Source organism: Peromyscus eremicus, chromosome 8a (assembly GCF_949786415.1).
Source record: "Peromyscus eremicus chromosome 8a, PerEre_H2_v1, whole genome shotgun sequence".
Taxonomy (NCBI): domain Eukaryota; kingdom Metazoa; phylum Chordata; class Mammalia; order Rodentia; family Cricetidae; genus Peromyscus; species Peromyscus eremicus.
In genome coordinates, this window is record NC_081423.1 from 38,295,037 (window position 1) to 38,316,288 (window position 21,252).

At 46.9% G+C, this 21,252-nt stretch overlaps 1 protein-coding gene across 1 annotated transcript in view; it reads right to left on the reverse strand.

The window, feature by feature from the left end:
• Window positions 1-5,162: 5,162 nt before the first annotated feature.
• Window positions 5,163-21,252, reverse strand: part of Slc36a2 (solute carrier family 36 member 2) — a 31,682-nt gene continuing 15,592 nt past the window's right edge. Inside the window, exons 5-10 of the mRNA XM_059270586.1 lie at window positions 19,531-19,615; window positions 15,761-15,979; window positions 14,533-14,631; window positions 10,166-10,332; window positions 8,573-8,742; window positions 5,163-5,561 (exon numbers count right to left, since the gene is read on the reverse strand). Of these exons, the coding sequence (XP_059126569.1) occupies window positions 5,290-5,561; window positions 8,573-8,742; window positions 10,166-10,332; window positions 14,533-14,631; window positions 15,761-15,979; window positions 19,531-19,615 (1,012 nt within the window). The 3' untranslated portion in view covers window positions 5,163-5,289. The remainder of the gene's footprint in view (window positions 5,562-8,572; window positions 8,743-10,165; window positions 10,333-14,532; window positions 14,632-15,760; window positions 15,980-19,530; window positions 19,616-21,252) is intronic.

The following is a 21,252-nucleotide window of genomic DNA, read 5'->3' on the forward strand; positions in this document are numbered from 1 at the left end:
AAGGATACTTCTAAAAAGCTATTTGTGGGCTGGAGAGAGGGCTCAGTTCAAGCATGAGGACCTGAGTTCAATCCCCAGAACCCATGTAAAAAAAAACCAGCTATGGTGGTACACACTTGTGATCATGGTGCTAGGGAGGTGGAGATTGGAGGATTCTTAGGGCTCACTAACCAGCCTAGACTACTTGGAAAGCTCTAGGCCAGTGAGAGCTCTACACACACACACACACACACACACACACACACACACACACACACACACACACACACAGATTGGTTGGGGCATGGTAGCAGATGGCTTTAATCCCAACACTCAGGAGGCAGAGACAGGTGGATCTATGTGAGTTCGAGACCAGCCTAGTCTACATAGTGAGTTTCAGGCCAGTCAGGGCCACATAGTGAGACCCCATCTCAACAAGCAAACAAACACCCCAAACCTAATGAACTGCAAGCCCTCTGGAACCACAGGCCAAAAATGAACCTTTTCTACCATAGACTACTTCTGTCAGTTATTTCTGGTCTTTTGTTTTGTTTTGTTTTGTTTTGTTTTGTTTTTTAGAGACAGGGTTTCTCTGTGTAGTTTTGGTGCCTGTCCTGGATCTCGCTCTGTAGACCAGGCTGGCCCCAAACTCACAGAGATCCGCCTGCCTTTGCCTCCTGAGTGCTGGGATTAAAGGCATGTGCCACCACTGCCCGACACTATTTCTGGTCTTAACAATGAAAAGGTAACCTCTGGAATCACCCAGGGAGCTCCTGTCCAGGGCAGTGAGCAGTGATTTAAAGCGAGACGGTAGGGAGACAAAGTGGGCTAATTCTGAACAGTTACTTTTTTTTTTTTTTTAATTTACCTCTTTTTGTAAAAAGATTCATTTATTTATTTGGGGACATGCCACAGTGTATGGGAGGTCAGAGAACAACTTGTGGGAGTCAGTTCTCTCAGCATGCGGGTTCTGCTGCTCCAACTCAGGTTGTAAGGATTGGCGGCAAGTCCTTTACCTGCTGAGCCATGTCCCCATCCCCTCTGGATACTATATTATTACTGTTGTTGTTATTATTACATTTTGAGATAGGGTCTCTTTCGTAACCCTGCCTGACCTGGAACTCTCTCTCTCTCTCTCTCTGTCTCTCTCGTCTCTCTCTGTCTCTCTCTGTCTCTCTCTGTTTCTGTCTCTCTCTGTCTCTCTCTGTCTCTGTCTCTCTCTCTCTCTCTCTCTCTCTCTCTCTCTCTCTCTCTCTCTCTCTCTCTCTCTCTCTTACCAGTCTGGCCTCGAACTCACAGAAATTCACCTGCATCTGCCTCCCGAGCGCTGAGATTAAAGGCGTGCGCCACCACCCCTGGCTGGTGAGTACTGTTTTAAATGTGACAGCCCAGAGGATGTGCTGATGGACTTTATATGTGAGGTATAAAAGAAAGGGAGTAGTCAAGGGTCACCCCGATCTTTGGGGGCCGAGGAAGAGGAAGAATGGGCAGGGCATCAGCACAGTATTGAAGCTGCCTTCCCAGAGCTGGTGCACTGTGATTTCCTCATGTGTCTATAGGGGTGGTCTGGAGGCTTTGCTTATGAGGGCACCACTGTCACACCCTTGAGCTGTACCCTCGCTGTGACAACCTTGAGAGACACTTGTTCCCTGCAACCTTTAATCCCGCCACAGAAGGCAATGTGAGTCCCTTTTACTCCTCAATGGCAAAGGAAATCTCTCTCTCTCTCAGTCTCTGTCTCTGTCTTTGTCTCTCTCTCTCATATACACACACACAAACCTTCACCCTTAGCTGAGGAGCTACTTGGCATTGATGCCTTCTAAGGGAGGAAGAGCCAGTTTTAAGGCCGTGATAGGATGTACATGCTCCATGGGTGGCCCCACACCCACGAGTGTATGGGTGGTGCAAGTTGGACTCAGTGGGTAATTAAAAAGAAGAAGAAGAAGCAAGATTGGGAGGAAGTGGAGAGTGAGGGTGGATCTGGAAGGATTGAGGGGATGTGCTGGATAGTTTTATGCCAACTTGACACAGGCTAAAGTCATCTGAGAGGAGGGAACCACAATTAGGAAAATACCTCCCTAAGATTGGGTTGTAGGCAAGCTGTAAGGTATCTTCTTAATTAGTGATTGACAGGAGAGGGCCCAGCCCATTGTGAGTGAGGCTATCCCTGGGCTGGTGGTTCTGGGTTCTGTAAGAAAGCAGGCTGAACAAGCCATGGAGAGCAAGCCAGTAAGGAGCACCCTTCCATGGACTCTGCATCAGCTCCTGCCTCCAGGGTCCTGCCCTGCTTGAGTTCCTGTTCTGGCTTTCTTCAGTGATGGACTATGATGTGAAAGTGTAAGCCAAATAAACCCTTTCCTCCCCAAACTTGCTTTTTGGTCGTGGTGTTTCTTTGCAGCAATAGAAACCCCAACTAAGTCATGAGGGAAAAGGAGAATATGCTCAAAATACATTGTATGCATGTGTGAAATTCTCAAGGAATTAATGCAAATATTATATCAAAAAATAGAAGAGTCCGGCAGGGTCGCATGGTGGTTTTGCCCTTCTGTTCTGAGGAACTCAAACATGCCCATTTTCAGTGGTGAAACCCTTTGACAGTCCCCCTGTGGTGACTAAACCTTCCTCTTTCCTGTGGTTCTGTGTTAAGGAGTCTGAACTTGAGCAGGGTGTAGGAGGACAGAATAAACACACAGCTAAGAAGACAAAGGAGCAGGGTCACAGGTCACAAATTCCGTTCGCAGGTTTCAGGAAGGCAAAACTCAGATGAGGAAGAAGGAATCACACCCTAGAGTCAACAGTCTTCTCCAGAGTGTCTGAGTGCTGGCACGTGTCCCCCCAGACAGCCACCAACACCATGTGGCAATTCTGCTTTTGGAAGAGTATGGTAATAGTACATGTATGGGAAAACTTACCACTGTCACCGTGCAGGCCATTATCACTAAGCACAGGGGTCACTGTGCATTCACAGGGCTGTGCAGTTTCTAAGACTCTTCCAGAAACTTCTTTTAGGATGAGTGGGCATGGCAGTGCATGGGGTGGGGGTTGGGGGACAGAGGCAACCTGATCTCTGTGAGTTTGAGGCTAGCCTGGTCTACACTGGAAGTTCCAAGTTAGCCAGTGCTATAGAGCAAGACCCTGTCTCAGGTTTTTTCTTGGGGGAGGGGGCAGTGAAATGGATCGGTGGGTAAAAATACTTGTCACCAAGCCTGATGACCTGAGTTCAATCCCTGAGACTCACATGGGAGAGGAGAAAACAAATTCTCAAAGTTGTCCTCTGACTTACACACACACACACACACACACACACACACACACACACACACACACCATGACATATTTGTATATGTGCACAGACACACACACAATAAAGAAATACAATGTAATTTTTCTCCTTCCTTTTTAACTTCACGTTCACTTTGCTCAAAGACCTGTAGGCCTGGCAGAGCAGCAGGGAGCTGTGACGACAAATGCCTGGGTCCCACACCCTCTTCTCTCTATGATGGGTCTTCAGCTAACTGATGTTTCTGAGCCTGGCTCATCTGAACACAGCGATATATCCATACCTCAGGAACTGTTCTCACTGCTGTGACCACAGGTCCAACAAAAGCCACTCAAGGAAGGAAGGGGTTAGTCTGGCTCCCAGTTTGAGGACACAGTCCATCATGGGGGGAACAGCACGGTGGCAGGAACATGAGGCACTAATCATGTGGCATTCACAGTCAGGAAGCAGAGAGAAAGGAATGCCAACACTTAGCTTGTTTCTTCCTTTTTATTCAGTTCACAGCCCAGCTCATGGGATGGTGCTGCCCATATCCAAGATGGGTCTTCGCTTCTCAGCCAACCTTGTCTGGAAACACACCTCACCTGTGGGTGTGTCTTCAAGGTGGTTATACACGATCTTCTGTACTCCCTGAACCAACAGCGAGCCCCAAAAGTTAAAGAAAGGGCAGTTGAGTTGGGTGTGGTGGCACACATTTGTAATCCCGGGAGAGGAAAGCAGGAAGAACAGGCATTCAAGGACAGCCTTGGCCACATAGCAAGGAAACCCTGCCTCAAAGGAGGAAGAGGAAGAGGAGGAGGAAGGGTTCTTTAGTGGAGATGGGGAAAAGTCACGTGTACACGAATGGCTATGTCTGAATAACCAGACAATACTAACAACTTGAAAAGAGAGCTGTCACTCAGCTCTGCTCATGAGTAGTTGAGATGATGTGGATAATTGCTAATGAGCCCTCCCTGGCATCTGTCCCTTACATCAGTGCTTCTTACGTTATGCGTTCCAAGATTTAGTTACAGCTGGTTAGGTCTCAACAATAAGATCAGGGGCTGGAGAGGTGGCTCAGTGGTTAAGAGTGCCTGCTGCTCTTGCGGAGGACCTGAGTTCAATCACAACCACCTGTAACTCCAGCTCCAGGAGAGCTGGTATCTTCCTGTGGCCTTTGAGGACACACACACACACACACACACACACACACCCCTAAAAAAGTCAGCTCCACAGAGCTGAAAGAGATGGCAGTCTCAGGGTAGAAGACATCACCAAATTTCCATTTATACCACATTTACTGTCGGCCGAAGCCAGTTACAAGATGACATGTAGACCACCATTTGGTAGACGAAGCTGCCACACTACATTGTCACAGGGGATTTATAACACTTTTAAACTATTAGATAAAAACCATGTATTATGTCTGTGCCCAGTAGGTAATCGAGGATGTTCATTGCAAGAATTCAGAAATAAAAACCTACTCCAGTGATGTCTGTGTCTGCTGCCCTTGGCTCATAAGCTTGACCCGGCTTTTTTCTTACTCACTGCTGGATTTCTGAGTTGGGCTAAAACTTCAGTGGTCTAGAAAGTTCAATGCCCTTATCTGTAATACAGACGGTGCCTTTTTACCTGAGCATTGTGACTCACCTCAGCCCCCTCTATCTTGATCATAAGTGTTCCCAGTCACTGCCAGGAAAAGGACGTGACCTGTTTACCAAAGATTGAGCCGGAGATCTCCAAAAGCTGGTCCTTGCTGCCTCCTAGTGGCTTCTTTTTGCATAGCTCCACTCAAGGTATGAAATTAGATAAATGACCAAAAAACAGGAGGGTGGAATCCAAAAGCTTCCATAAGAGAGCTCTCTACTGTGAGGAAGACTAGAGGATGAGGTTTGCTTTTGGCTTTTTTTTTGTTTTGTTTTTGTTTTTTTTTTTAAATGACCAGCTACACTTTGTATCTGGTGAGTCCTGTTTTTTCACGTCGTGGACCAGAGACAAGGGGAAGTAAAACGATAGACAATGTACGTCACCGTGGGTGAGGGGAGGCTCTGTCATTGAACAAGCACAGTGGCGTTGGACATGGGGAGAGAGTTCCCCGACTCAATCAGCTCATCCAGGGCCTGGTAGGTCCCCACCACGAAGCCCATGAAGCCCAGGATGCTGATGAGGGCATCCTTGATGATGGTCAGGGGGCTCAAGCCCTCCCCATAGTAGGTGGTCACCTCCAGCAGGGGCGGGATGATGAGGGCCAGGGCGCTGCTGCTCACGGAGCCCACCAGGGAGAGGACCAGGTCCAGGCGTGGGATGAGGATGGCCAGCATGCCTATGGGAGAGGAAGGGGGACAGATGGAGAATCCCAGGTTTAAAGCCAGTGCCTTTAGAGGTTGTTATTGAAGTCACCTTTAAAAGAAACCAAACCTCCCTCAGACGTTCAGTTTTGCAAGTAAAAGCTGAGGGCTGGGGATGTAGCTCAGTTGGAAGAATGCCTGTCTAGCATGCAGGAAGCCCTGGTTCTATCCCCGGCATCGATCCCCAGTTGCCATGGTGACATATGCCTACAACCCCAGCATTTTGGAGGTGAAGGCTGGAGGATCAGGAGCTCAAGGTTTCCTTTGGCTACCTAGTTTAGTGAGAGGCCAACCTGAGCTACATGAGACTGTATAAAAAGGGACAAAATGAAATAAATAAAAAAAGGCAGAGTGTGGTGTTGCCTGCCTTTAGTCCTAGCACTTGGGAGGCAGAGGCAGGTGAATCCGTGAATTCCAGGCCAGCCTGGTCTACACAGTAAGATCTAGGCTAGTCAGGGATACATACTCAGACCCCATAAAAACAAAACAACAACAATCGAAAACTTAAAACCACAACAACAAACAAATGGGAGATGGCTCTGTGGGGGTAGGCACGGGCTGCTAAGTCTGATGATCTGATTCTGATCCCCAGACACACGGGGTAAAAGTTGTCCTCTGACCTATACACCTGTGTCAACATGCACATGTGAACGATACATAAAATAAATGTAAAATAAAAAGAAGGAAAAGGTGGAGAGCTCCCAGGACACCTGTTCTTATCTCAGGGGTGACACATTAATGGTTGATGCTGCTCATTCCTGTTGTCCAGATTGAGTGTGACAGGGCAAGACAGAGCAGAAGTTCCTCCATCTTGTATTCTTGCTGAGGCCATTTCAGGTTTAATTAGAATTTGATCTCCTTGATGGAGAATTCTGTGGAAAATGACCCAACTCTATTCCAGCAACCTGAGGTCAGGATGCCCAGCTAACTTACCTCAGCTTCTGTTAAACTATCTGCTTGTGCTCCAGAGTGAGGCACAGAGATGTGGATTTTGCCTTTAAAGGCCTCTTGCTCTAAGTATTTGGGGCTACACTTGGGTCCCTGAATACCTGAGTATAGTCCTAGCCGGCTGGAACAAAGACTTCCAATCAGCTACAAACTGGTGGTTTCCCCACAACACTACGTGTTCATATTGTTGGGTTGTGGGGAGGGATTTTCTCTACTCACTTAGGTTCAGTGTCTGGGGTTCTTTCAGAGATTATCAAGAGAAAACACAGTGTTCAGTTGTGAGCTGCATCCAGGAGAGTCCAAGTGATGGCAACGTACACCCAGGTAATGAAGGAAGCAGGCTTGACTCATAAGCACGGGGTCCTAGCAGTACCCACCATTCCCCAAAACCAAAGAGAATGGAAGGCAGGCCAGTTTCAGATGGTTCCCTAATACCAATATGACAATGCTAGCCTTCTGTTGGGCTGGCCTTGCAGACAGTTGTGTGTGTAGGGGGGTGGGGTGGGCGGGCTGTGTTTCCAGAACACCCTAGCTAGTCACAATTTTTACTCAACCTCTGTTCAAATGTCAATAGCCTCAAATGATCTTCAGTTACTACTATTTCATGCATGTGTGTTCTCATCTCTTTCCCTGTCAAATGATTTTTGTGCATATTTTCATTTTTTATCCTTTGACAATTTCCTGTGGGTATATACTGTATGTTGGTCATACTCACCCCCAACTACCCTCTCTTGTCCCTCTCCCACTTGTCCCTGACCTCTTTTTCTCAACAAGCCCCCACCCACATTCATGTCTTTTTAAAAACGACCCTCTGGATTTAATTAGGCTTGTCTGCACGAGCATGGGTATGGGGCTTGTTTTAAATGTTGGCCTAAATTTACACGAAGTCCTGGGGGACCAATAGCACTTGTTGCCTGAGCATTCTCCTGGCTCCTACCTTCAGTGCCAGCCTTGGAGGTGGGAGGTGCTGGCTCTGGACTCTGATGACCTGGGTTTGAATCCTGCTTGCTTTTCTTCATTAATATATTTCTTTAATTTAGTTACATTTATTTATTGAGTGTATGTATGTGGAGTGTGTGCCTCAGCACGTGTGTAGAAGTCTGAGGCGACTTTCAGGAGTTGAGGCTCTCTTTCCACCATGTGTGTTCCGGGGACTGAACTCAGGTTGTCAGGCTTGGGAGCAAGTGTCTACCAACTGAGCCATCTTACTAGCCTTTATTACTACTATTAACTATTGAGAAAGCATCTCATGTAACTCAGGCTGGCTTCGAACTTGCTATGTAGCCAAGGGTGACCTTGAACTTCTGATCCTCCTGACTCCACCTCCAGAGCGCTGGGATCCCAAGAATGCATCAACACACCCTCTTTATGAGGTTCTGAAGAATGAATGCATGCTAGGCAAATACTTAGAAACTAAGCCATGTCCCCAGCTCCCATCACTCACCGGTCAGTTATTGGACGGTGTCGTCCTTTACAAGCATTCTCATGGGGACTGAATAAATGCTATGAAATATAGCCGAGGAAGGGTTTACCACAGTGCCTTGCACACTCTGTATCCTGATTATTATTTAACACACTGGCTATCAATGAATCCATCCTTTGGCTGGGCGTCAGCACACCTGTCTAATTAGGGCACATGTAAGAATGGTTTAAATGGGGCTTGGGGAGAGGGCTCAGTCAAGTGTCTACCTTGTAGGCACAAGGACCTGAGCTGGATCCCTAGAACGCATGTTAAAAAGAACCAGGCATGGTGGGGTACTCTTGTAACCCCAGCACTGGGGAGGCATAGGCAAGTTGATCTCTGGGGCTTGCTGGCTATGTTGCCTAGCCTAACTGGTGAATTCCAGGCCAATGAGAGACCATAATTTAAAAAAAAAAAAAGTGGTAGTACCTGAAAAATGTCACTGGACTTGTCTTCTGCCTCTACATGTATGCACACATATGAATGCACACACACACACACACACACACACACACACACACACACACACTTCTCGGGAAGTGGCCAGGAGGCTCCCTGAGACTCTGTTCTACTCACATGTGAGGCAGACCATGGCGATTCGGATGGACAGATCCACAGGCAGTGCCCAGCGCTTTGACACCTGGGAGACAGCAAGGGGGATGATGATTTCCGCCGGGACGTAGAACTGCAGGGCGTAGGTGCACAGGATGCCGACAACATACAGGAGCTTGACTGACTGGTACAGCCTGCAAGACATACAGCCATGTTCTCCATGGCCTGACACCCCACACCTGGCCTCCTGGGGACAGCAGCCTCGGACTTTGGGACAGTCCCCTGGGTCTGTGTTTCCTTCTCCAAGTACAGAGGAGTCTCACCAGACTGGAGAGGACAGAGAAGCATGGAGGGTATGATGGTAGCAGAGAGAAGGGCTGTGTAGATGAGAGGCCAGCAGCCCTGAGCACGTGCACACGTGGTGTCTTGACAGATCACTCTGGGAAGTGAGGACAGACAGGCTGACACTAGATACTTCTCCCAGGACGACTCAACAGGTAAGTGGCCAGGGTCCCAAAGCCTGGGTCTAAAGTCCTTTGTGATTAGAGTCTAGGAATTGTCTGTGCCCCCCAGGTACGCGGTATATCAGGAGCCCTCAACAAGTGCTCAGCTTAGTTTGGAGACCTGCCAAGTCCTGAATAATTGAGAGGGAAAGATGTTATCTGTGGGTTGTGTGCAGACAGGAAAGGAGAAGCAGGGTCGTGGGCGGGCTTGAAGCTGAGGGCAGGGAGAAGAGCGAGGCTTCAAGGGAGTTAAACGTGTGTGTGTGTGTGTGTGTGTGTGTGTGTGTGTGTGTGTGTGTGTGTGATATGTATGTATGTGTGTGTGTGTGTGTGTGTGTGTGTGCGCGCGCGCGCGTGCGTGTGTGTGCGTGTGCATGTGTGTGTGTGTGTGTGTGTGTGATATGTATGTATGTGAGTGTGTGTGCCACACGCATGTAGAGGCCAGAGGTTGATGTCAGATGTCTTCCTCAGTTCCTTTGCACTTTATTTTTTGGAGACAAGGTCTCTCCCTGAACCTGGAGCTCCCCAATTCAGCCCGGCTGGCTGGGCAGTGAAACTCGGGGGTCCTCCTGGCTCTTCCTTCCCAGTGCTAGGATTATGGGCACATGCCTGGCTTTTTTGGGGGGGTGTTGTGATTGGATTTGGGGTGCTCATGCTTGCATGTCAAATTTTCTTACCTGCTAAACCTTCTCCACAGCCCTGTTTCAAGTTTTCAACACTAGCTCCCCTGGCTTGGGGTGGGTGGGGGTGTCCAGTGGCAACGGACACTTAGTCATGAGCCTGAGGAGGGGGACCAGAAGGTTCCAACCCACAGACAGAAGCCTTTGGTTTTCCTCCAGCACTCCCATCTTCTCCCGCAAGGCGACCAAGGACCCTCGCTTTCCTTCTGTCCTTTCCTCTTAGCTGTGTTTCCTTCGCACTAAGCTACCAAGACCCGACTCAACCTGGAGGCTGTGCGGACACACCCCTGTAGCCCAAGGTTCCAGTGGTGGCTCCATCTCTCCCAATGGGAGTGTCTCTAGACCTGGGTCTCCCTGCTCTGATAGGGAGAGGAAGAGAGCGACACGTTTCTACACATCTCTCAATCCCGACCACCCAGGAGCCGTGTAGGTACCAGCAGTTGGGCAGGTTAAGAGTGATGCTGGCTTTGATGTCATCTCCAAACCGCAGGTAGCCCAAGGCCCCGATGGCAATGTACAGGGTGGTGACGATGGACATCCCCAGAGACAGAATGGTTGGGAAGCGGCGGGCATCCTTCATCTTGTTTTCCAGAGGCAGGACCTACAGGGACATCACATTGTAAGGATAGGATAACAACAACAATAGCAGTAGCAGTATCAACCAGGAGCACAAAGAAGAGAAAGCCTTGCTGCCTCTGGCGTGTTCCCAAATGAGTCAAAGAAGGGACTTGAAAAGATGCTTGTATGCTCTTGTGCATGTTAATATCATTCATGATCAGAAGGTGGGCGGCAGACAAGCATCCATCATTAGAAAATGTGGTACATCCATGCAGTGGAATATTATACAGCCTTTAAAAAGGAGGAAATTCTGGGGCTCAGCAGTTAAGAGCACTAGCTGCTCTTGTAGAGGACCCAGATTCAGTTCCCAGCACCTAGATCAGGCAGCTTACAACCACTTGTAACTCCAGTACCATGTGATCCGACATCCTCTTCTGGTCCCTGTGGGCACTAGACACACATGCAGTGTACATATATACATGCAGGCAAAACACTCATACACATAGAATAAAAAGAAATAAATCTGTTTTAAAATGAAGGAAATTCTAACACTCCTTGCTACATCTGTGGAGGCCAGAAGAGGGCGATGGATCTCCTGGAGCGGCAGTTACAAGCTGATGTGGGTTCTGGGACGCGAATCTTGGTTCTCTCCCAGAACAGCCAGTGCTCTTAACTACAGAGCCATCTTGGAGCTTCTGATTTATGACAATCGCCATTTGGACAGGGGTGAGGAGATACCTCACCGTCACACCCAATGGCTGATGAGAAGGTGCATATTTTCATGTAGTTGATGGCCATTTGTAGTTCTTCTAGAAGTCTCCACTTGGGTCATTTACCCGTTTTGCAGCTGGATTGCTTTGCTGCTGTTGGCCGGGTCCCTTATACATCCTGGGTGTCAGCCCTCATCCTGGGTGCCAGCCCCCGGCCGTGTGAACATGCGCCTCTTGTTCTGAAGGCCGTCTCCCTCTGCTCCTTCCTATGCTCTGAAGATGCTCTTAGATGTCGCCCCATTTGTCAGTATACTTTTGTTCTCTGTGCCTTTGGAGTCCTACCCAGAAAAGTCAGTCCCTGACCCACCACTGTGTCTGACCACCCCCACAGCATTCTCTTCTAGAAGTCTGAGACTTTCCAGTCTTCCATTAATGTCTTTGATCCATTTTGAGTTTTTTCTTTTTTTTAAGATGTTAAAAATTACATTCATTTATTTATTCCATGTGTGTGCGGAGATCAGGGGACAATCTGGCGGGAATCGGTTTTCTCCTTCCACCATGTGGGTCCCAAGGATTGAACTTAGGCCGTCAGGCTTGGAGGCAAGCACCTTTACCGGCCGAGCCATCTTGCTGGTCCTTGGGTTGCTTTTTGTGTAAGGTGAAGTTTCCAGTTTTGGCACGGGGATAGCCATCATAATGTTGAGTTTCAGGATATTTTTTCTTCCTATCTCCATGAGTTTAAACTCAAGGGAGGCCCCAATCCTGGGATGATTCAGTGGTTGAGGATGGAAACCACTCCATGGGACACCTTTTCTTCTTAGCAGGTCGATCTGAAAAGGGACCCTTGTGGGATGGAGAGTGTGACAGGAACCCCGATTTCCTGTTTCTCTGTTTCTGCCAGACCATGTCCCCAAAGGCAAGTCCCAGCCACAGAGCCACATTCTGGTGTGTGTGTGTGTGTGTGTGTGTGTGTGTGTGTGTGTATGTGTGTGTGTGTGTGTGTGTGTGTGTGTGTGTGTGTGTGTGTGTTTAAGCCACTGAGAAACACATGGAAGAAACACAAGAAGTACATGCAAGCATAGGGAGACAAAAGCCAGGCTTTCTGGCCAGAGGATAATTAAAAGGAGATTGGCTAGAAGCTGGTGAACTCAGATGAAGAAGTACTTATAAAAGATTTGTACAGGCTGGGCATGGTGGCATACACACAGCTTGGGGGCAGAGGCAAGGAGATTCCCATGAGTACAAGGCCAGTCAGGGAAACCTCAAGGCCGTGCCTCAAAAAACAAAAAATACAACAAAACAAGATTTGAATAGCTCACAAAGAAGACATCCAAGTGCTAACTAAAGAGCATGAAGGAAGGCCGATGAGATGGCTCTGTGGGGAAAGCACTCGCTGGGAGAGCCTGATGACCTGAGTTCAATTCCCCGAGCCCACAAAAAGCTGGATATGGTGGCACACAGCTGTAATCGTGGCGAATCGGCAGAAAGCTCACGGGCCAGCTAGCCTGAGGGCCCAAGAGCAGCCGAGGCAGTAAGAGAGACACCTCAAAAGGTGAAGGGGAGAACTGACCCCTGACCCCACATGCACACCTTCACTCTCACGCACACACTACTAAAAACAAACAATTAAAGATGTATAAAAAAGTATAAATGATACTCGTAACCAGTTATCACTAGTTATTACTAAAATGCAAATTAAACCACAATCAAATACTATTATATGTCTATTAGAATGGTTGAAATAAAAATATATTGGGGCTACGGGCACGGTTCAGTGATGGAGCGCTGCTTAGCATGCATGAGGTCCTGGGTTCAATTCCCAGCATCCTCCCACATCCACGCTGAACTGACAGTCCAGACAAGTGCTGGCCCGTATGCAGAAGGGCAAGAATGCTCACATGTTCTGACCCAAGTGAAAAATGCCAGTCAGGGCTGGGGGTGGGGTGGAGTTCAGTGGTAGACCCACTTGCCTAGCCCGCTGGGATCCAGTTTCAGCCCCCAGCACTCAGAGCGAGGACAAACAAACATCCGACCAAAATTACTGTCTTTCTGAAACCCGCTGGGCAGTTTCTTATAAACCTCTATAACTATGAGACCCAGAAGCCTTTTCCTAGAGAAGAAAACGTTAAATCTACATAACGACCCGTATACTAGTTCTCAGAGTCAGGCGCATTACTCACAGATGTTACAGACTAGAGACAGTTCAGGTGCCCCCAGTGGGTGAGCCGATGAGAGGTGGCACCAACCTGACCCCTCAGTGGCTGCTGTGCCGTATGAGCACTGAGCGAGGGATGCAGGCAGTAGCAGAGAATAGCGTGACTGAATGAAGCTGAGAAGATGCTTGTCTCAGTATTGTTATGCAGCCCTTCGACACGGAGGAAAGGAATTACCTTTTGTTTCGTTTTGGTGTTTTTTTTTTTTTTTTTTTTTTTTTGAGACAGGGTCTCATGTAGCTCAGGCTGCCTGTGAAAATGCTGTGGCAGTAAGGACGACCTCGAACTCCTGATCCTCCTACTTCCCCCTCCCGAGGGCCGGGTTTACAGGCTTGCACCATCATCCCCACTTTATGTGGTGCTGAGGATGGAACTTAGGTCTTTGTACACTCAGGGGAGCTAGCTCTTCACTGGCTAAGCTACATCCCAGCCCACAATCGATTGTAAACACACACCTCTTTTTCAGGTTAAAACACCCATATTTTTTGGGTGTGTGTGTGGTTTCAGACAGGGCTCCTCTGTGTAGCTCTGGCTGTCCTGGAACTCGATCTGTTGATCAGGCTGACCTTGAATTCAGAAATCCGTCTGCCTCTGCCTCCCGAGTGCTGGGATTAAAGCCGTGTACCACCACACCTGGCTAAAACACCTGTATCATTTATGGACTCTTTTCATTTAAGTTATGTACAATCATTAGTCTGTTTTTTTTTTCCTGTTTTTTGTTTTCTAAGACAAGATTTCTCTTTATAACAGTCCTGGCTGTCCTGGAACTCACTCTGTAGACCAGGCTGGCCTCGAACTCAAGAGCCCTGCCTGGCTCTGCCTCCCGATTTTTTTTTTTTTTACTAGTCTTGATTTTTGTTTTTGTTTGTTTGTTTTTTGTTTTTGTTTTTGTTTTTTTCAAGGCAAGCTTTCTCTGTGTAGCCCTGGCTGTATTGGAACTCACTTTGTAAACCAGATGGCCTTGAACTCAGAGACCTGTCTGCCTCTGCCTCCTGAGTGCTGGGGTTAAAGGCATGCATCATCACTGTCTGGTTGATTACTTTTAATTTGAAGAAGACTAGATAACTCATATTGCTGGGAAGGTAAACACTGAGTAGACATATTGACAAAAATATTCTTCTAATTGCTTCTCTGCTGTGACCTACTTTTTGTCTGCTGGTGACAACCGATCCAAATGAGACCAGAGGTGGCTCTATCCCATGTGTGATTTCCACAGGTCTAACCCAATGGCCAAGAACACACAGAAAACCAGAACTCATAGCTCCTTCCCAGAAACTGGTTCACAGGTCCAGGGGAAGGCCACCTTCATTCCAACCTTACCACGCCGATGCTTTCAAATGAGAAAATGGCTGTTCCAAAGAAGAGAGGGTAGGTCTTCCAGCTTGCTACCAGTGGCAACTGGCTGGGGTCTGGAATTCCCTACAGGAGAGAGAAATACAAGACTGTCACTCTATGGGCACACTTAAGCTTCCCTAAGCAAGAAGGACTCTGAGAGGAAAGCTGGGTTTGAGAACATTGAATGCCACAAAGTTCAGCCAGCCTTTAGAATGAGGTAAAAATGATAAATATTGACTTTAATATTGCACAGTACCCAAGAGTCAGAGGGCAGGAATGTACAGGCATTGTCAAAGCATGGAAGATCGGTGTCTCATGAAGGGAGCAGGTTTACCAGAAGTCTCTAAACCATATTGTATGCATTACAGATCAGTGACACCCAACAGCACCCAAGAACAGCCATGAATGGATACTGGGTATGAGCACTAGAAATCATCATAATGTAGTTATAGAATATTCTAGGGAGCCCTACACAGTTAGTTGAATCTGAAAGTCTGCTTTTCTCTTTCTGAGCTGTAGATTAAAGGAGAGAACAGAATGGGTAGAGTAAATCCTCTACTCGGCCCGTGGCCCAGGATGTTAAAAGAAACACAGAATCATTTTTATAATCGAGGATTCCTGGAATAGCCCCAACATAAAGCAGAAGTAGCATATGTATACAGGTGTGATGTACATGTGTCGGTACATGGTGGAGGCCAGAGGTCAATGTCAAGTGTCTTCATCGGTCCCTCTCCACTTTAATTTTTGAGTCAGAGTCTCTCACTAAACCTGGAGCCCATCCATTTGGCTAGACTGGCTGGTCAGTCAGCCTCAGGGATCCTCCTGTTCCTGCTCTGCTCACCTCAACTCCTTTCCTCTGGTGCTGGAATTACAAGCATGTGCCACAGCACTCTGGCTCTTAGACAGGTTCCGGGAATTTCAACTCAGGTCCTCAGGCTTGTGTGGCAAACGGGTTACTAATGGAGCTCCATAACCGTGCAAACACAGCTTTTTGAAAAGCTAGGAGGTTTGGTATTAAAAGCAGTCATTTGGAGACAAAAGAAGGGATGAGAGAGCTAAAAAGACGAGATGGTACAAAGAGGGAATGGTTACAGCAAGGTGGGTCCTAGGCTGAAGGGTGAGGAACACACCCATCTTAGGACTTGGGGCCTGATGTCTCGTATGGATACAAGGGCCCTGTTTCCTGGGGAGTTAGCGGATGCTGTGCACCAACCTGGACGATGTACTGGGCAATGATGATCAGGCTGACCAGCATGCTGATGTTGGCCAACAGAGAGAAGATGGTGAGGACACGGAGGTTCCGAATGAAGACCAGAAGGCCCAGAACGGGCAGGAAGGAGAGCATGTAGAGTCGTGAGTCCATGGTGGGCGTCAGAACTAGGGTCTCGTTGTAGTGGCAGCTGATGGTTGTGCCATTAACAGCTTCTACTACCTGAAGAAGAGACGGGAAAAGCAAGAGGAGGAAAAAAATCTGAGCACGTGGTGGACTCAGTGCTTTCCCCAGATCCAGGCTCTCTTATTAAAAAGTCAGGGGCTCTCAAGCAAGTGTAGGGCATTGGAAACTTCTTTTTGGTTTTAATTTTAGGAAACATTTACATTCATTGATGTGTTTGTGTGTGCATGTATGCACCCCATGGTGCACACATGAAAGCTGGTTCTCTCCTTGCACTATATGGGACCCAGGGCTCGACCTCAGGTCATCAGGCTTGGCAGTAAATGCCATCTCTCCAGCTCATGAAACGTCTTATTCTAAATCCTCTTCACCAGACTACCTTAAAGGAGGCTACCGAAACAGCGAATTTGATGACAGGTAACTGCATTTTTAGTGGGGGGTCTGGTGCCTTGGCTCCCTGGCATCCATTTTTCTGGTATTGATTATTCGTACTGAATTCTCTTTGCTGCTGAATGCAGCCTTGGGAAAACTGAAGGTCACAGGCTGGAGGGCTGGCCTGTGAGTCAGGCTCTGTGCAGAACAATTAGAATCTAGAATCAGGTAAGAAGAAAGTGTAAAGCTGTTGCTGACATCAGTACTGGTGGAGAAGCATGGGGTCATCTCCAATATATCCATCCATGCATTTTCTACAGAACATCACAAGTTACATGATGAAGATTCGTTTTATTTTGTAAGATGGCAATCACTGTGTCCATTCTTATTTTGAAACCTTATTTTAACTTAAGCACACATCATGATATATAAATATGAGTCGTTACCCCTTGAATTTTTTTCTGCTTCTTGCATGTGTGTTGCAGGGGTGGAACCCTGGGGTCAGGCATGCAGAGCAAGCATTGTGCCAACTGAGTTTCTTGGCTTGGCTTTTTTTTTTTTTTTTTTTTTTTTTTGTGGAGAGGGGAGCAAGATCTCACATAGCCCAGGTTGGCCTCAAACTTACTATGTACTGAGAACAACCTTGAACTTCTTATCCTCCTGCCTCCACATTCCCAGTTTGTGAGGTGCTGGAGACTGAGCCTAGAGATTTGGGAATGTTAGGCAATCAGTCTACCAACTGAGCTACATCCCAGCTCTCCGACCTTTGCCTTTTTGTTTGTTTAATGATTCCTCCCTACACTAGGAAACATCCCCAGATGATTAGTGTGGTAGTTTGAATGTAACTGGCCCCATAAGCTCACAGGGAGTTGCTATGGGATAATGTTTTTTTTTTTTTTTTTTGGATAATGTTTTTGTACACTGGTTTAATAAAATACTGATTGGCCAGTAGCCAGGCAGGAAGTATAAGCAGGATAAGCAGACAAGGAGAATTTTGGGAAGAGGAAGGCTGAGTCAGGAGATGCTAGTCCACCGTCCAGGGAGCAGCATGTAATGGCATATAGGTAAAGCCATGGAAAACGTGGCGATTTATAGATTAATAGAAATGGGCTGAGTTTAAATGTAGGAGCTAGTTAATGGTAGGCCTGAGCTAATGGCTGAGCAGTTTTAATTAATATAAGCCTCTGTGTGTTTACTTGGATCTGAGCAGTTACAGGACCGGGTGGGACACAAGAATTTTATAAATGGCAGTGGGACCTTGATGCCAGGCAAGCACAGGAAAACTTCAGCTACAGGTAGTGGCACTATTAGGAGCTATGACCTTGTTGAAGTAGGTGTGGCCTTGTTGGGGGAAGTGTGTCATTGTGGGGGCAGGTTTGAGGTCTCTTATGCTCAAGCTACATCTAGTTCAATTCACTTCCTGTTGCCTGCAGATTAAGATGTAGGACTCTCAGCTCCTTCTCCAGCACCATGACTACCTGCATGCTGCCATAGCCTGCTATAATGCTAATGGACTAAGCCTCTGAACTGTAAGCCACCCCAATTAAATGTTTTCCTTTATAAGAGTTGCTGTGGTCATGGTGTCTCTTCACAGCAATAGAAACCCTAACTAAGACAATTAGCCAGGCACTCACAGACCTCCATAAAAGATCTCTATGCAGTGGTCAGGACTCTTCCTCAAGGCAGCCACCACTGTCTTCTATAACCAGTAGAGTTGCTTCTTTTGGGCCAGTCCCCCGTATTCCTGCCTGGAAGTTTTTTCATGGTTTATCTCCCTAGCTTGGCTGCTACTACTCTGCAAGCTACCCAAGCATGCCCAGCTCCAATATGGCTCCTGGAGGCAGCCTTCTCTGATGCCAGGGCTTCATAATGGTGCTTCTTAACCACAGTGTGCATTCCCAACACCTGAGCTGCCTCCCAGATGTCACATGGAAGTTTGCCCACTGTGTTTTAGAACTACTCACTTAGCTTGCAACCCACTTAAGACAGTGCTTGCTTTGATAGGCAGCGGATAAAAATGCAGATTGTGAGCAACGGATCATAAATAAAGGTTTGCAGACAGCAGCTTGCTTTCTAAAGAGCTTCTGCATAGTGAGTTTGAGGCTAGCTTGGGCTACATGAGATCCTGCCTCAAACAATAAAGATAATACAAACAATAATATCCTTGGGCTGGGGATATGGCTTAGCTAGTAGAGTGCTTGCTGGGCAGGCCTGAAGTGTAGCTGGAGAATTTTTCTCCAGCTCCCACTGCCAAGTCCCGCCAGTCCCGTAGCCCACTTATAAAATAAACACACAGACTCTTACATTATTTAAACTGCTTGGCCATTAGCTCAGGCCTGTCACTGTCTAGCTCTCACTCTTATATTCAGCCCATTTCCATTAATCTTTACTTTGCCACGTGGCTCGTGGCTTACCGGTACTTTACATCTTCCTTGTCTTGGCGGTGGCTCCAGCTGGTCTCTCTTTCCTTCCTCCTTCCTCAATTCTCCTCTCTCCTTGTCCCGCCTATACTTCCTGCCTGGTCACTGGCCAATCAGTGCTTTATTTACATAGAGCGATACCCACAGCACTGAAGTCTGGATTAGAGTTCAAGTTTTGCATAAACCAGGCATGCTGGCACACACCTGACATCCCTACAGTTGGTGGGTGGGGGCAAGTGGATCAGGAATTCAAGGTCATTTTTGGCTATATAATAAGTTTGAGGCCAGTCTGGGCTACATGAGACCCTATCTCAAAAAAGCAAATAAATAAATAAATAAATAAATAAATAAATAAATAAAACAATGGAAATATTCAGCAACCGAATACAGATCATGTTATGATCATTATTAGTGATGAACTGCTCCAAACTATTTAAAATGGAAGAACCTGGCAGAATGTGACTCAGTTATGATAGTCAGCTTTCCATCATTATAATAAAACACCTGAGATAATTAACTTTTAAAGAGGAAAAAGTATGGGCTCCTAAGATGGCATGAGTATGTACACACACACACACACACACACACACACACACACACACACACACACAGGGTAATGACTCAGAAATCTGTAGCTATCTGGAGGGCGGGGGAGGTCAAGCTACCTGATAGCATGCCTTTCCCTTCCCATGTTGTATTGATGAGTTTTTGAGGACTCAGATGAAGTAATGTGGTAGACAAAACCCTGGTAGAGAAGCTTCCTTCTGTGTCCTCCCCTTCCCACCTTGTCTAGAGTACCTGTTTTAAATTGTCCGCCAAAAACACAATGTACACACAGCAGAAGCCCAGCTGGGTGACAATGAGGAAGAAACTCACGATGTGCCTGGAGGAAGGAGGAGGAGGAGAGAGAGATTTGTTATAAAAGAAATTGACTTTTCTGTTCCATTTCTTGCCATTCTGCCCTCTGTCCCCAAGGGCTGGTGTCCTCCATACATGAGCACACGTGTGTACTACACATACACCTTCCATCTTTCTGCCACTAGCAAGAGGTAAAAATAGCTCTTTGTAAACAGCAGTTGAACACTCACAGCAGGGTAAGTGATCAAGTTCCTAGGAATGAGACCCTATGTCTCACCTGGCTCCATGACATTCTTTACCCCTGCCTCTCACTATGACTGATAACAAACACACAGCATTTATTAGCTGCCCAGAACACATAAAACATTTTTCCTAATGTGTCAGACACATCATTGGGTGTTGAAGATGCATATATAATACAAGGATTCTTGCTCTGGTAGTTTATAATAGAATGGTTTGTAAGATGGACCGAGATTAGCATTACAGGGGCTGAGGAGATGATGCAATTTCTTGCTTGCTCTCAAGCATGAGGACCTGTGTTCGAATCCCTAGCACCCATGTAAAAAGCCAGGCATGGTGGTGCACACCTGTAATCCCAGTGCTGGGAAGGTGGAGACAGAAGTATTCCCAGAGCTTGCTGGCTGGCCAGTGTAGCCAAATCAGTGAGTTCTAGGTTCAGTGAGAGATCCTGCGTGTGTGTGTGTGTGTGTGTGTGTGTGTGTGTGTATCTGTAGACATACATATTTATAAATATACATGTATGCATAAAGTGAATGAGAAAGTCACCAGATGTTGACCTCTGGCTTCCACATACACAAGCATATGCACATATATGTTCATGAACATCCACACCACAGACATGTGCATGCAGACACATAAACATGCACTCACACATAGGCACACAAAGAAATTAGCATCATACTATGGCTTTAGATGCCATGGTGAAAAGAGACATAGTGTTATAATGAAACCCATTATTTTGTATAAATATGCAATCAAAATATATCCATATCAAAGGTTGTCTGCTGAGAAAAGTCTTAATAAATGTGTAAATCCCAATAATTTATCCCCAATCTGCCTTCATTCCCTTAATAAGATGATCATTAATCCTAAAGGGGGGAGAATAAGGGAGAGAGAGAGAGAGAGAGAGAGAGAGAGAGAGAGAGAGAGAGAGAGATGCTGTGGGATGGTCTGTATGTCAAGTGTGTTGCTGATTGGTCAGTAAATAAATCACTGATTGGCCATTGGCTAGGCAGGAAGTATAGGCGGGACAAGGAAAAGAATTCTGGGAAGTGGAAGGCGGAGAGAGAGACACTGCCAGCCGCCATCAGGACAAGGAAGATGTAAAGTACCGGTAAGCCACAAGCCATGTGGCAAAGTAAAGATTAATAGAAATGGGCTAAATATAAGAGTAAGAGCTAGACAATGACAGGCCTGAGCTAATGGCCAAGCAGTTTAAATAATATAAGAGTTTGTGTGTTTATTTTATAAGTGGGCTCTGGGACTGGCGGGACTTGGTGGCGGGAGCTGGAGAGAAATTCTCCAGCAACAAATGGCGTCCAACGTGTTGGCAAGAGTTTCCACCTAAAACCTGAGTAAAAAGATTCTAAAACGGAGCTAAAAACAGCTCCTAGTTGTCTCTTTCAAGCTAGCGGCAGCCTG